Genomic DNA, 17,301 nt, shown 5'->3' with positions numbered 1-17,301 from the left:
AACATATTTTTTATTACCATACAAATTAAATAATAAAATTAAATATTTTACAATTTTGTTTCCTTTGTACATCATCAAGTACAATAGTTTGAATCAAGTTAATAGTTTGAAAAAATAATACACAAAATAACACGTATTATTTTTTAATTAACGTCATTTATGACAAAATGAGTATCACAGATTAAAAATTACTTAGCTTTAAGCTATGTAGATATTAGTAAGTTTAATTTTCTTCTTACATCTTCCGAGTATTATGCTTCGCTCTTACCATTTCTCCTTTTAAACTTGTCTTCTATTTCTTGCAAACTCTTTCCCTTTGTCTCTGGTAGGATGAAGTACAATATACCAGTTCCTATCAAAGCTATAACTCCATAAACAAGGAACGTGATGACTTCTCCAAAATGAGTCATCATTCCTGGAGCTGTTTTGACAACTACAAAAAATGCGAAGAATGTTGTAGCTGAGCTGATACCAGATCCAAGGCCCCTAACCCTTGTAGGGAATACTTCTCCACACATGATCCAGGGTAAAGGAACCAGCCCTATTGAAATTGCACATATGTAAACCATTAGGAATATAAGTGGCAACCATGCCATATCAGGCGGTTTCCAGTACAGGAACATTGATAGTCCGACCATAGATAACGCTGTAAGGATTCCACTGATGAAGCACAATGGTCTTCTTCCATATTGTTTGCAGATGATACAAGCAGCTACAGACACGGCTGTCCTTAAGGCATCTATAACCAGCATCACCATATAGTGATCCAAACCCTTCCCGACAGCTTTCTCCACTATTTCTATAGAATAAAACGCTACAGCGTTAACACCTGAAAATTGGCAAGTTACGAAAAATAATATCATAATCCCCAATGGCTTTAACAGCTCAGGACTCTTAAGGCTTAGAAGTTTCTCTTTAATACTCATTTCTGGTTCTGCATCTTGTATTTTCTGTTTATCTAGAAGGCCTTTTAATTCTGCGTTGGCTTCAGGACTAGCACCTCTTAACCATGTGAAGGATTTAGCTCCTTTTTCAATTTTACCTTGGCCGATTAACCAAGTTGGACTTTCTGGGACGAAAGCGAGTAAAATTACAGTTAGAACTGGGAATATACAGCAAATCCCAGCTGTGATTTGCCAGCTGAGGAAGGTTCCAAGTAAGTGCGCAACGAGGAGACCAACTGCTATGGCCAAAGACACTCCTGCCAGGAAAAATCCTCTGTATTTTGGATCTGTTGTTTCGCCGATGTAGACAGGCCCTAATGGGCCTAAGAGACCAACGCAGAGTCCTGTGCAGAACCTTCCTAATAACATCAAGGCTAAGTTATTCGCGCAGGCGATCAGGATCCAGCCGAGAAGGAACGGTGCGCAGAGGATGTACTGTGATAGTTTCCGACCAAACTTCTCCATAAGCCAGCCAGATATGAGACATCCTGGTGCCATAGGCAGTGCCGCCATTGCAGCTGAAAACAAATAAAGTAGGAGTTATTAAAAGGAGGAATAGGAGTGAAATGCATTTCTCGTCCTCCTGACTTTTAGTCCCGGTTGCATCCTCGCCTCTCTGGAGAGGAGCCCGGGGTATGTCTTTGACCATGGATCCTGAATTGGGTGAGTCAGGTTTTTTATGAAAATTGGTTAAGTAAGTGCCGTGTGGTTCCCGGCACTATTACAAAAAAGAATAGGACCACTCCATCTCTTTTCCATGGATGTCGTAAAAGGCGACTAAGGGATAGGCTTATAAACTTAGGATTCCTCTTTTAGGCGATGGGCTAGCAACCTGTCACTATTTGAATCTCGGTTCTATCATTAAGCCAAATAGCTGAACGTGGCCATTCAGTCTTTTCAAGACTGTTGGCTCTGTCTACCCCGCAAGGGATATAGACGTGATCATATGTATGTATGTATGTATGGTTAAGATACTTACAAAAAGACATTTTCTTTAGAAATAAGTGCCCTTGTACTAAATTTCTTCTTAGTCTAAGTTCTAATTGTATCTTTTTACCTTGATGTACCTACATAAATATACAAAATAAATAAAAAAAAACACAATTTTTCTCTTATTATCTCCTAAGAATAAGTTAGATATTTCTCTATAAGTATAAGTTGGAAGTTAGACAATTAATACTTTACTCACCAATCCAAGACTTGGTGCTTTCATCAATGTAAATAGGGCTGCCGGGCTCCTGCAACTGGGGCAGCAGGATGCCGGAGTATCCAGACGTGAGGCCCGCTGTGAAGCTGAGGAAGATGGGAGCAGCTGCGGCTAGTGACTGAAATGTAGTTGTTACATACATACATACATATGGTCACGACTATATCCCTTGCGGAAATGATAGAGCCAACAGTCTTGAAAAGACTAAATGGCCACGTTCAGCTATTTGGCTTAATGATAGAATTGAGATTCAAATAGTGACAGGTTGCTAGCCCATCGCCTAAAAAATAATCCCAAGTTTGTAAGCTTTTCCCTTCGTCTCCTTTTACGACATCCATGGAAAAGAGCACACGACACTGTTGTTACTTTGTTTTTATACATAATTTTACTTATTGTGTTACAATAAAACACTAATAAATAGAAAAGAAAAGAATGAACAGAGTTATGAATGTGGATGAAGAGGAAGAAGTGTGGCAGAGATCGTGACAAGTGAAAAGATTTACTCTCCCTACCCTCCGGGAAAGAGGCATGATTTTTCTAAAGTATTTTGGGCATCAATAAAATCGTAACTACAAATATCCACAAGTTAACTTAAAATTTAAATTAAGTCAACAAGTTAACAAACTTAAATGGTTTGTAGCTATTCAGTGCGGGTAATTATCATCTTTATGCATAAATCGTAATACATAACAGATATTGTTGTCTATCATCTGGGTAGATGTATACCTACCTAAAGTCTTGGCAGTAACCTTATCAATGACATTGATTATTTATGATGCAGTGTACATCATGAATAATCAATGTCATTGATAAGGTGCAAAATATTCTCAAATCGAATTGGAAACAAGGAAATAATATGTTTTTTAGCTTGTAGCATACTACCCGTTATCTCTCTTCATAGATCTACGAGTACATACATATAATCACGACTATATCCCTTGCGGGTTAAACAGAGCCAACAGTCTTAAAAAAGACCACGCCACGTTGAACTTTTTGGCATAATGATAAAATTAAGATTCAAATAGTCAAAGGTTGCTTGCCCATCGCCTAAAAGAAAAATTCCAAGTTTATAAGCCTATCCCTTAGTCGCATTAACGACATCCATGAAAACGAGACGGAGAGGTCCCATTCTGTTTTTCTACAAGGGATATAGACGTGACTATATGCATGTACATACATACATATGGTCACGTCTATATCCCTGGGGGGCAGACAAAGTCAATAGTCTTGAAAAGACTGAATGACCACATTCAGCTATTTGGCTTAATGATAGAATTGAGATAGTGACTATATGAAATAGTGAAATAGGCAAGTGGAAAGAGGTAGTCTCTGCCTACCCCTCCGGGAAAGAGGCGTGATTTTATGTATGTATGAAATAGTGACTATATGAATGTGTGTATGTTAATTTAGATAGATTAGATACGTCACCTGTCTCCAAAACGGTGAAAACCTCGCGACAGTGTTCGATTCCGCCAAAAGAGTCGCGTCTTTGTCAGGTTTCTCATTTGCCAGTCCATTGTTTGAGGTTACTATATTACGCACATAATTCGAGAATTCATTTACATTTGCAACATCATTATCAGACTCTGTTTTATCTTTAACTTCATCTGTTTTGTCAGTTTTTACATTTGTTTTATTTACTTCATCTGTTTTGTCAGTTTTTACATTTGTTTCATTTACTTCCTTGTGTGTGTCATTGCTAATTTCTTTTTCATCTAGTTTTCTATATATTTCGGTTAATTTTCCTTTAGTAACATCGTAATCCACCGGTTGCCCAGCGTCATTTGTCATTATATTACCTGGAACATGATTATAATATATTTTTAAAGATTTTATGAGTTTTATGAGTTATAAAGTTTCAGCAGACGTTATATAGCCGAATACAAGTTAGGTTCCCCTGCAAAGGTTGCGGAGGTCAGATGGGAGTCGCTTCGTGTAAAAACTTGACTCACCCAATCCAGGATCCATGGTTAAAGGCGCACCGCAGTCTCCTCTCCAGAATAGCGAGGATGGTCCAGGATTAAAGCTGGGAGAGGCAAAGAAGATTTTCGCCGTAAATACGGATGGAATTTTTGTGTTTAGTCAAATTGGTCACTTCGAGTCTATTGTTTCTTATTTCATTTTATTTATTTTTGGCATCAATAAGAGAATAGGACCACTCTGTCTCATTCCCATGAATGACGTAAAAGGCGACTAAGGGATAGGCTTAAAACGTAGGGTTCTTGTTTTAGGGGATGGGCTAGCAATCTGTAACTAATTGAATCTCAATTCTATCATTAAGCCAAACAGCTGAACGTGGCCTATCAGTCTTTTCAACACTGTTAGCTCTGTCTTCCCCGCGAGGGATAAAGACGTGACTATATGTATGTATGTTTATTATTTTTATATCAAGATTATAATAATCGTCTCGTGCAGATACTTATACTTAAATGGTCAATTTCCTTAAATTTTTCCTGCATTTAGTCACAATAGTGTAGCATTGTCATATCGACACTCGGGTCCTGTTTGAAGTTCGTTCAACTCTGACTGATAAATCAGAAATAGTGTTATCTAGTATGAACAGATACACCTTTCACTTCACATATATATATTTACTTTGATAGAAAATAAGGTCAGTTTAATTTGAAAACTATTTTCATCCACTCTAAGATTTATTGAAAGAGATCACTTGAGCTAGTATTCTGTCTTTGTACCAAAATAACATAAACCTTTATTAAGAAAGGCTTTTTAAATAACATAAACCTTTCTTTAGAAAGGCCTTCTTAAGAAGGTTCATGTTATTTTCTTTGGTCTATAAATAATTTTTTTCAGCCCTTAATTGCACTAAGGATAATAAAATCGGATTTTGCAACATGTATTTACTGTGACATATGTATATTCATATGCATATCAAATCTTTATCTCGTACAAGATTTACAATTCTTCTTTTTGGCGATGGGCTAGCAACATGTCACTATTTGAATCTCAATTCTATCATTAAACCAAACAGTCGAAAGTGGCTTATCAGTCTTTTCAAGACCGTTAGAATAGAATAGAATAGATTTATTTTTAAAATTGGATACGACGTCTCATCCCTTAAATCTAATTATAACTACTACCGTTTCTAAAGCGCATGTGTAGAAGTAGCGGCGGAACAAACTACACTGCAGCATCTTCATCGGATGTCAATTTACAAATATAGATGTTGGTTCTGTCTACCCCGGAAGGGAAATAGACGTGATTATTTGTATGTTTGATTGTATGTTTACCTATATTTGCATTTTGCACGCGCAAAGTTATAATATTATACGTTTATCTTATGATGAATCTGCTGATTGTTAACGTCGCAATTCATAAGCATGACGCAATTTCAATTAATAAGACTAGAAGTTGCAAACTACATGGATTTATTAACTATGAATTCTTTTCTGAAATGATTTTATAGTAATCTGACCGTATCTTTTAATTTTACACCCATCTAGCCCATCGCGTAAAAGAAGAATCCCAAATTTATAAGCTTTTTCCCTTAGTCGCCTTCTACGACATCCATGGGAAAGAGACGGAGTTGTTCAATCTTTTCAAGACTGTTGGCTATGTCTACCTCGAAAGGGATAAAGACGTGATTATATGAAAGAAAGAAAGAAAGAAAAATCTTTATTTGGCGCAAGATGTAACATTACATTTAGAAATTTAGAAATAAAAAAAAGATACATGATGCGACCAAAAGGGTTTCCACTCAGCATATGCATGTGTATGATGAGGTTACACAATGCGCTGATTTTCAGTGGAACCTAGTACGGAGGCTTTGCATATATCTATTTATGTATGTAACCTTGTCGGTAGTTTATAAAAGTCGCTCCTTTTGCAATAATTAGCCCAAGGCCCTAACAATGGTCGCGTGTATTGAAGACAGATGTGTTGGTTGAGTAATCAAGGATATTTTTAAAGTATACTAGCTGTCCCGGCAAACGTTGTTTTGCCATATAAATAATTTTTAAGTAATTTCTAGTTAAAAAAAATGTTAATGGTGGACAACCCTTATCACTAAGGGGTATGAAAAATAGATGTAGGCCGATTCTCAGACCTACTCAATATGATCACAAAATTTCATGACAATCGGTCAAGCCGTTTCGGAGGAGTACGGGAACGAACATTGTGACACGAGAATTTTATTATATACGAGTAAGATAATGAAACTAGTTTTGCGCGGGGCTTCGCTTCCCTGCGAATTTAATAAAGAATAGTTTAGGCAGTGTTAGTGCCGTGAGGTTTACGACACTTTGGAATATAAGCACTACATATCTTTCCCATGGATTCCCGTTTTAATAGGCGACTAAGGGATAGGTTTATAAACTAGGGATTCCTCTTGTAGGCGATGGGCTATCAATCTGTCACTATTTGTATCTCAATTCCATCTTAAAGTCAATCAACTGAACGTGGCCTTTCAGTCTTTTCAAGACTGTTGGCACTGTCTACCCCGCAACGGATATAGACGTGATTATACGTATTCTATGTAATGTTATGTTTAGAAAAAGCTTTTTGTCTGTATTATTTAATATATTTTCAATACTAACAAATATTGCATGCCTGAAGGGGCTAACTATTGATACTGTTAAATATAATTCCATCTTCATATCTTCACAGTTATGCAATAAATATTTTGAGTTTGAGTATGAGTTTATAAGTACAGTAGAACTCCAATTATCCGAATTAATGGGGACCGGGACCCATTCGGATAATCAAATATTCGGATAATCGGATTTAAAAAAAAAATTGCCTTTGGCGAGAATAAAAGCTACGTTTTGATATTGCATTATTTTTTTATTGAATTAAATGAAAGAAACATGAAATTTTCACATGTTTTAAATATAAATAAAATGTACTTATGTACAAGTTTAGAAATAAAAATCATTGTTTTTTAAACATCTCCGTCAATGTAAGCTGTTTTGCGGTCTTCAACCGTTTTCGGATTGATTGATTTGATTCGGATAATCGGCGATTCGGATAGTCGGAGTTCGGATAGTCGGAGTTCGGATAATTGGAGTTTTACTGTAGTGTTATTTATGAACGTTTGATCTGTCTCTGGGCGGAACGACAGACATATTCAGAGATCGTGGCATGTGAAAAGGTGTAGTCTCCGGGAAAGAGGCGTGACTTTATTTATGTTAATTATATATAGTTTTCTTATGTTTTTATACTAATTGAACAATTGTTTCGGTTTGTTATATATACTTATATATGGAAATGTTTCCAATTTACCATTTCCGCATCACAGCTAACATACAACCTTGATATTGATAAAGTTATCTCAGAAGATATACATATTATATGACTTTAAAATTGTGTCTGATAAGAATTCAGTTTAATGTTTTATCTTGCTGAAAAAACGCATACCATAATATCATAATTTAGTGTTCCTATTGTATTTGTCAGCTGTTTTATAAAATCCATAGGTCCCTATCCAAAGGGAAGAATCCCAAGTTTATTATCCTGTAGTCACCGTTTACGATATCCTTGAGAAAGAGATGAAGTAGTTATCTAATAACAAATATCATCCAAGTCCAAAACCTAGATCATTTAGACATTATTAGGTACGTACTAGGACTAAACAATTTTGATGGTTTAAAATGTGTATTGGGAAGTATTGAGCAAGTAAGTTTCCCAACCAACCTAGCTTGCCTTGAACCAGAAAATAAATTAATGCCTAAAGTCTATACCTATATTTAGCCTTTAGTACCTCTAAGATTTATTACCTAAGTCTGTAACACATCTGGCTCGAGCTTGGCACAGGAACCTCGTAATTAATTGTAGTTTAATTTGAACTTAAATCAAAATTTCAGTACACTCTGTACATAAATCTTTTTAAAATTGGCTATCCATAAAATATATATATATATATATATATTTCTTTTTTCAATATTAAATCTCATAAATATATAAATCTCCCGTGAACAATGTATTCTCCCGTCCACATTATATTCTAAGTATAATTTAATATTGTGAAGTTGACGTTGTTAAAGAAAATGCTGCAGTGCAGTTTGTTACCGCTTCTTCTGCACTGACGCCTTGGAAGCGGCAGTAAACTTAGTTTTTAAGTAATATATTTGACGTCAACCAAGTTGTTAAACCATACGACAATTATTAAGCGATATAATAATATCCTATAATAATGAATAAAAAATTTTGAATTTGAATTTTTTTTGTAAGTAGATTTGACACAAAGATTACCTATCTAAAATGATAGTTGATCATTTAGTCCAGTAATAAGACATAGGTTTTCATCATATCAGGGACGTCCTGGCGAATGATCATTGATCAAGTCAAGAGTACTCGAAACTGATAATCCTACATGTGCCGTGTGGTTCCCGGCACCAATAGAAAAAAGAATAGGACCACTCCATCTCTAATATATATTACTTGGGATTCCTCTTTTAGGCGATGGGCTATAAATCTGTCACAATTTGAATCTGAATTCTATCATTAAGCCAAGAAGCTGGGCGTGGCTTTTCAGTCTTATGAAAACTGTTGGCTCTGTCTACCCCGCAGGTGATATAGACGTGATTATATGTAATGTGGATGAAGCGCAAGAGTATGCAGGGATCGCGCCAATTGGAAAGATGTAGTCTCTGCCTATCCCTCTGGGAAACTGGCTTGATTTTATGTACGTTTGTAATGGGTTCTGCCGGCAAGTGAACTACATGCCGGCTAAAACACAATAATTGCATGTAACTATATTTTTATCACCGCATCATGTGACCAAACTGAACCAAAAACAATGATTACTGATAATAATGACGTCATCGACCAATTTCTCTGAGAATCTGGGTCAGAGTTCAAATTTTATGAGAAACACCGTAAAGAAAAAAATATATAAGAGTGACGTCTTTATCCCTTACGGGGTAGACAAAACCCACAGTCTCGTATGTGTAGAAAGAAGTAATTATATGACTCTTATATTTAGGCAATGGACAATCGGTTAAATTTCTAAAAGAGTAACAAAAACTTTCCTGAAAACATCAAAATCGGTTCAGCGAAACGCGAGATAATTGCGGACAGAAGTAATACAAACATACAGGTCAAAATAAAAACCCCTTTTTATAAAAGGCGTTTAATAAAACTATACTATTTAAATGCTAGAATAACATCTATGTCTTGTGTAACTTGTTTTTTATATTTAAATTCGTAGATTAATTACGTACCTCTTTTGCTTCATCCACATTCATAAGTCTCTTCATGCAATCTCGTCGGTTTCGGGTACTCTTGACCTGATGTTCCCGATTGTAAAAAAAGGAATAAGCATGCAGGGTTCGTGCTAATAATTATCCTCCGGGAAAAGAGCGTGATTTTATATAAACGTATGCTTGTAGGTATGTATCAATTAAATATCTAGTAAAAAGTAAGTAGGTACCTTAATAAATATCCAAGATTTTTCGAGGCGGTAACAAAACAAATAATATCTAATAATAAAAACAGACGGCTTGTGCAGTGAATCACTATCACTTAACTGATACACACACTTCCATTCACAGTGAGGCGGCACGCGACTATAGTGATGGGAAACTATCGATAATTATTATTGAACATATCGACTTAGGGCAAAATATTAATTTATACGTAAGTATGTTATGTTTGTAATTAATTATATAACTTTCGAACTATATTGGTCTGATTTTGTTGAAATAAAAAAGTATGTATTATATATAATATTAACAAAATCGGTTAAGTAGTTTCTGATGTATTCACAATTTTGTAAGAATTAAATGAAGTGGGCGAAATGTAAGTTCGCAGCTTACTTCTATTGTTCTTCTTCGTATTTTCTTCTTACTTAGTTCTATTGACATTTTTATAAACATGCCATCTTATTAGCTAGAACCTTGGGAAAAAGGTGGTATGTTTGTAAGATTAATTACTTTTTATTACTATTGACGGTAGGTCATGGGGGGGAAATAGGAAGCGACTCCCGTGTTGTTAATTACTTTTACATTTGAAATTAAGAGCTTATTTAAATATGCACAAATTCTGCTCATATTATACATTTAATTTGATTAAAAACAATTTTTCGTTCAACGGGAGGAAAGCGAGTGAATAAAAAAAAATACTTGTAACTATTAAATTTATCGATATGAATCATGCCCAACACTAGCAGCTAATCAGTGACAGCAACAGGCGTTGCAACTTTCGCCGACCTCTCTTAAAACTATTATTTATATTGAAGAATCAATATTTATTTTTGTACGTTAATGTGTGTCGCATCGTTTCAACAGGTGAAAAGGTTATTTTATTTGCATTTAGCTGCATTTTATCCATTACGGGGTAAACAGAGCCATAAGTCTTGATGGCCACTATTAGCTGAATTTAATTTAGTTATTTTCCATCTCATATTTAAATATAAAATAACAATAAAACTAAACACCAGTCATTCGTGTTTCTTGGAATCGAACTAGGAAGCATAATTATTTAATAAAATGCATAAAAAATGTCCAATTAGACATACTAGGTATGGTACAATAGGCAACATAATTTACAAATAAAGAATCCGGCACATAAGTCGATTAAAATTCTACTCTATTAACGCTGCGCAGAAGATTATTTTAAAGTAAAATTGCTAAGTAAAGGTGCCGTGTGATTCCCGGCACCAATACAAAAAGAATAGGACCACTCCATCTCTTTCCCATGGATATCGTAAAAGGCGACTAAGGGATAGGCTTACAAACTTGGGATTCTTTTTTAAGCGATGGGCTAGCAACCTGTCACTATTTGAATCTCAATTCTATCATTAAGCCTAACAGCTAATCGTGGCCTATTAGCCTTTTCAAGACCGATGGCTCTATCAACCCCGCAAGTAGGTAATATAGTCGTCATTATATGTATGTATGTATGTTAAAAAGTAAATTATTTTAGATTTTTTACTTTAAAATTGGTACCAACACCAACTTAACAGGCAGTAACATAATGGAGATCCGTCTCAGTCAGGTAGGTACATTATGGTTTTTATTGACCGGCCTAAGATTATGAATCAATTAACAACTATTTTTTACACCTTAAAGAGTACAGTAGGTTACATAAATGGAGGTAGGTACCTAACTCAAAACATAAAATCACGCCTCTTTCCCGGAGGGGTAGGCAGAGACTACCGTACTACCTACTAAACTAATAGGTTTCTTCTTTTAGGCGGTGGGCTAGCAACCTGTCACTATTTGAATCTCAATTCTATCATTAAGCCAAATAGCTGAACGTGGCCATTCAGTCTTTTCAAGACTGTTGGCTCTGTCTACCCCGCAAGGGATATAGACGTGACCATATGTATGTATGTATGTATAATTATGAAACACAATTTAGTATCAACTAGCTGTCCCGACAAACGTTACGCCATACATATACATACGCCATATACATAATTTTCCTATTGGTACCGTATCCAGGCTATAGAATAGGACCACTCCATCTCTTGCCCATGGATGTCGTAAAAGGCGACTAAGGGATAGGTTAAAATAACGGGCAACGGGCTAGCAAACGGTCACAATTTGAATCTCAATTCTATCAACTGAGCGTGGCCTTTCAGTCTTTTGATGACTGTTGGCTCTGTCTACCCCGCAAGGGTTATAGACGTTACTATATGTATAAATACATAATATATATAGATATATTTACGCTTTGTATTTTATTTTATGCACCAATCGCCTTTCTATTAATTAGTTTCCTTCCACCCAAAGGTTGAATAGAAGAGATTGCTTTAGCGATAAGTCCGCCTTTGTACCTCATTGCTTTATAATGGATTTGAGATTCAAACAGTGACAGGTTTGCTAGCCCATCGAATACAAGAAGAATCACAAATTAATTAGCCTTTCTTGGACAAAGGCACAAACTAACTAACCTATTATCATGTAGTAAGTATCTACAACTTACCAACTTGCCATTGTTACAAAAAACGTTACCTAGTACAAATTAGTTATTTTCTATAGGGAAATATATTTTGTTGATTAAAATAATACTACTGTAGGAAGTGACTGGTGTTCGCGACCTTGGACTTGGAGTCAGGTAAGGGTCATTACTCCATCAGAGAACGCGTTCAAGCAAAACGACTCAATTTGGAGTCTTTTTTAAGTTTTCTTTGTCTAAATTAAGATTTGACTTTTAGAGGTCCCTTTCACTCTTTCCGTCTTTAACATACATATAGTCACGTCTATATCCCTTGCGGGGTAGACAGAGAAAACAGTCTTGAAAAGACTGATTAAGGTACTTTCAGATATTTGGCTTGATGATAGAATTGAGATTCAAATAGTGACAGGTTGCTAGCCCATCGCCTAAAAGATGAATCCCGAGTTTATAAGCCTATCCTTTAGTCGCCTTTTACGACATCCATGAGAACGAGATGGAGTGGTCTTGTTCTTTTTTTATTGATGCCGGGAACCACACGGCATGATCATCTTTAACTAGTTAGTTTATGCAAATAAAATAATATACTTTTTTAAGTGTATTTGTTTTTTAGTTTATTTTCGTTCTAGAAATCTTAATCAATGAACCATACAAACAATCACAATTAACCGTAATGAACGTGGACCCTTTTGTACATTTCCAATCCAATCCTAGACCATGGTCAAAAGGGTGCGACCAGGGCTTCTGTCTCAAGATATGGGGGTAATAGGGACTAACGCTGGATGAATGAAATGAAATGATGATGAACGAAGATGAAGACCACGGGACAAATTACACAGATTAAGTTAGCCTCGAAGTAAGTTCGAGACTTGTGTTACGAGATACTAACTCAACGAAACTATATTTTATAATAAATACTTACATACATATATAAACATCCAAGACCCAGGCCAATCAGAAAAAGTTCTTTTTTCATCATGCCCTGGCCGGGATTCGAACCCGGGACCTCCGGTGTCACAGACAAGCGTACTACCGCTGCGCCACAGAGGCCGTCATAATGTGTATAGGGTCCTGGTTTACAGACAATAATCGCTACGTAAAGTCACTACTATGATAGTATTAGTTATTGTTTAACTTTTCGTTCAACCATGCATAGTACTCGTATTATTGACGTACGCTTTATTATTGTTGAGTGTTGTTGATAAGGCATCATGTGATTTTATATCTTAGCTTGTTTGACGTAGCCTTTGTGTTGTTAACTGGGTCAGTGATCAGTTATTCTTCTAAATATCGCTAACCTCGGAAAGAATTCATCCCCTTGAATGTCCATACAATTTAATGGCTTAAAGCTATTTGACGTGACCATCTTTACTCATAAAGTTAATATATGTATTAAAATTTATGAGAAACGATACCTAATTATGCTATAAACACGAGACCCCCTTGGCATTGAGTGATTGGCAGATAGAAAATGTTGAGTCCTTTCAGAAAAGGAGACCACGATTCTGGAGTAGATAAATCAGGTTTTTACACGAAGCGTGTGACCTCCATATTAGATTATGAACTCGCAAAGACGCGAACGAAAGAGCTGAGTAAGCGTAACATTAAATTAAGGTAAGGTATGAATAGTAAAAGTAAAAACAGTTAACATATGATTACAAAAGGATTCAAGTCAAAACATCTAATTTTAGAAGTCTGCTGAACACTAAACCACAGGTGTTAACACCTAATTAGTTTTCTGTGTGCAAGTTACACCATGAAAAAAAAAAAAGAAAAATCTTCCCGCCTTTTTCCGACCGTTCACCGATTATATATACTTATCATGTCCAGAGTTTTTTCCGCCGGAAAATGCGATACATCCATGGTCCAAAACTGAATCCACACAATCAGATCAATAGTTTTACAAATTCTTAGAATGTTTATTTTAATATGTTATTCTAGACCTCTCCTCTCCATCTCTTTCCCATGGATGTCGTAAAAGGCGACTAAGGGATAGGCTTACAAACTTGTGATTCTTTTTTAGGCGATGGGCTAGCAACCTGTCATCCTGTCAACCTGTGGCCATTCAGTCTTTTCAAGACTGTTGGCTCTGTCTACCCCGCAAGGGATATAGACGTGACCATATGTATGTATATATGTATTCTGTGCATAGGTACCTATTACTAGAGCAAAATGAAACAATGCATGACCTTTACGCAGTTATAACTGTGATACTAAATGCGTTCAGGGCCTGCCTGGATATAGAAATACAAATATGGTAAAAAATAAATAGGTAAGTAGTTATTTTGTCAAGTCTACCACACAAGTAGCTAAGTAATTATTAAAAAAATATATATTAAAAAATGTTCTGCAGATTCCATTTTAACGTGGTTCAAAACGTTACCAATAGCGAGGTTAACCTTTTCCTTGCTTTCAGTTTTGTTTTTTTTTTAAATATTAACAACATATTAACCGAAAAAACTGATGATTTTCGTTTCGATCACTTATAAAATAATGACATGAAGACATATAAGTACTGTTGTCATTTTCTGTCGATAAAAATTATATCGATAACAAAAAAAAATATGTAAAAGAATTGTTTATTGTTAGTCTTCTATTAAATCGTACACGTACAGTTGCCCTCAGTTATATTATGAGGATTAATTAAATAAAAGTAAAAATTAATACTTTTATTAAGTGATTGTAAAAAAATTAAAAATAACTCAGTGTTTTGTTTCCCCAATATTCTAGTGAATTTTCTGAGCCAAGGACTAGTGTATTGGTATATTGCCAAGTCATCTCTTGCTTTTGTCAGACAATAATTAGCCACGTAACATGGTCGATCTATTGCAAAACAGGAAATAAAAAACACAAATTGAATGAAGTGTAAAATATTTTTTAATTACCTTAACCTACGTGGTTAAATTTGTCTTTTATTTTTTTTACAGACAGTTTGAGTTTTAGTTTGTATTCTTTATCTGAATCAGAATTAAGAATCATTAACAAGATTTTTTTAAGATTGCAACTGGAAATTGATCATGCGATGGAAAGATTGAGAGAAGTACAGAGGAAATTTGTTGATTGTTTCCTATTTTTTCTTCTACCAATCGCATAATACTTACCTAATTGTTGAAATTGAAATAAACACAACACATTACAATCACAAATCAATTTACATACTTAATAGTTGTTAAAGTATTCATTTACAATATTATATCGATATCCAGTAGGTATCGACAGGACACATCCCTCGACGCGACGGAAAGAACTTGTCGACTAAGCTTCTTGCGCAAGTTGTCTACTTTCGCCGCGTGCGCATATATTGTTATGTACGTATGTTACCTCAAACTTTGCCAAACCAATGGAAAAAAATTATCGCAAAAAATTACGTCTTAAAATTTGATTATAAAGTTTTTATTTTTAAAAAGTTATATGTACGCAATGTAACTTGGCAAAGAAGAATTTAATTACTCATAGCGAATCGGTTTTAGGCTGAACTGGCATGCTAGGTACTCATATGATATCCTCTTTACCGGAAGGGTAGGCAGACTAAATTGGGATTCTTCTTTTACTGTCACCATTTGAATCTCAATTCCATTATTATAACGACAGCTGAACGTAACCTTCTAGTCTTGATAAGCCCAGCTCTGTCTACCCCGTGAGGGATGCAAACGTGATTATTAGTGTAGGTATGTATAAAAGACAGGTACTTACAGCTTGCACGAAATTTCCCTGGCGGTAGTCCAAAGAGTTCCATTGACCGCGAATTCGATATAAGGCCTCCTGGCGACGGTCAGTGGTTGAGTTGCGATATCGCAATGCCAAGTTTACGGCCGAAGCTGACTTGATCGCGACGGTCGTAGAATTATAAACTCTAGAAGAGCTATTGTTTGTAAACTCTTTATTGAACATGAAAAAAGAACCTAGTACAAAAAAAATTGTAGAATTTTAATAAATAAATAATATTAATTATATCTATTATTTGTTACATGTTTTTTTCATCACATTCGTAAATAAAGAGATTCTGATTGCAGAAGGAGTATCTTACCTGTTGTTATTATTATTTGTCAAGGAATGTGTTTTCGCCTCTGTTTTTTCTATGTTTTTGCTTAACCTCAGGGTCAAAGGGATTTTTTTGCATAACCCTCCCTGGTTATGCAAAAATTTGGGTAACCTTTGTCCAGGTCGTCCCCGATTAATTCAAGCTACGTTTGCTTTATTTTATTTACTGTCCATATTGGATTGAAACGAACTAAAATAATATTAAAATTTGTTTCTCAAGTTAAATAAAATAAATCCTTGTTTTTGGGATAATCCTTAATGCAATTACATTTATTTATCATAAGTTCCTTTTAAAAAATAATTTAAACCTAAGAGTTCCAAATGAAACTTTACAATTCTTTTTCGTTTGGCATAAAATGTTTGATCGAATACTTTTTTGAGTATTGACATGTATTGCGTTCTTCTATATATTATATACCTATGATCATTTACTATAACAGGTTTACAGAAATATTTCTATCACCGATAATTAAATAACTATGGTGATGAATAAAATATACATACATAGATACTTAGCTAGTCATCACATTTGGGTTTTTTATAAAGATTAATTATATATATAAAAAATACCCATATGTGAAGATAAAACCATAAGCTTTTTTTTCATTGGCGACAAAATATCAATTAAGGTACATACATACATATAGGTATAGCCACGTCTCCAACCCTTACGGGGTAGACAATGCCAACAGACCCGAAAGACTGCAGGCAATGTTGTGACCCAATGAACAAAATTGAGATTCAAATCCGAGCGGTGTTAGGTTGCTAGCTCATCGTCTTACAGAAGAATCCCAAGTTTGTTAGTTGGAGCAGGATTTTTTGTATACCTATTCTGTGGTGCATATCTACTTATTGTAACTATTAAATTAAATTTTCTTGAAGGGAACAATATAGTACTTACATACATATTTTGTTCCTTTCAAGAAAATTTTGCAATAATATATAAGAATGTGTGTATCTAAAATGACAAGGCGTTATTTTTAACGTGAGACTTCTCTCACATCTTTTTGACGTAACTAATAATAATAATACATATTAAAAGGCGTCGGGACGTGACGACCCCATCGCCCTCTGGGTCACCTTCTCAGTGCAATCAGTCTCCGCAGGGCAGCTTGTGGCGAGCTGTTGGGGAGTAGCGACCCCACGGACCTGAGTGCTCCCAGGGGAGGCCCCTGTTCCTCGCCTCCGATCTTCCTTCGCCAAGGTCGGAGTGGAAACCGATGAGGGACAGGACCCCTACCTCTGGCTTGCCTT

General features: G+C 35.3%; 1 protein-coding gene across 2 annotated transcripts; it reads right to left on the bottom strand.

The window, feature by feature from the left end:
* Positions 1 to 56: 56 nt before the first annotated feature.
* Positions 57 to 9,664, bottom strand: LOC106139635 (facilitated trehalose transporter Tret1-2 homolog). Of its 2 annotated transcripts, XM_060951570.1 has the most exons (5): positions 9,539 to 9,626; positions 9,330 to 9,395; positions 3,580 to 3,950; positions 2,134 to 2,269; positions 57 to 1,462 (listed from the first exon to the last, which is right to left on the bottom strand). In XM_060951570.1, exons 3-5 carry the CDS (start codon positions 3,940 to 3,942, stop codon positions 252 to 254), a joined length of 1,710 nt encoding a protein of 569 aa, XP_060807553.1. In that variant the 5' UTR covers positions 3,943 to 3,950; positions 9,330 to 9,395; positions 9,539 to 9,626; the 3' UTR covers positions 57 to 251. The 2 variants fall into 2 exon arrangements, with proteins under 2 accessions (XP_060807553.1, XP_013196571.1); XM_013341117.2 differs by lacking the exon at positions 9,330 to 9,395 and having other exon boundaries at positions 9,539 to 9,664.
* Positions 9,665 to 17,301: the final 7,637 nt, after the last annotated feature.

The sequence above is a fragment of the Amyelois transitella genome, chromosome 25 (assembly GCF_032362555.1).
Source record: "Amyelois transitella isolate CPQ chromosome 25, ilAmyTran1.1, whole genome shotgun sequence".
Classification (NCBI taxonomy): domain Eukaryota; kingdom Metazoa; phylum Arthropoda; class Insecta; order Lepidoptera; family Pyralidae; genus Amyelois; species Amyelois transitella.
This window is presented reverse-complemented; position numbering and strand designations above follow the sequence as displayed.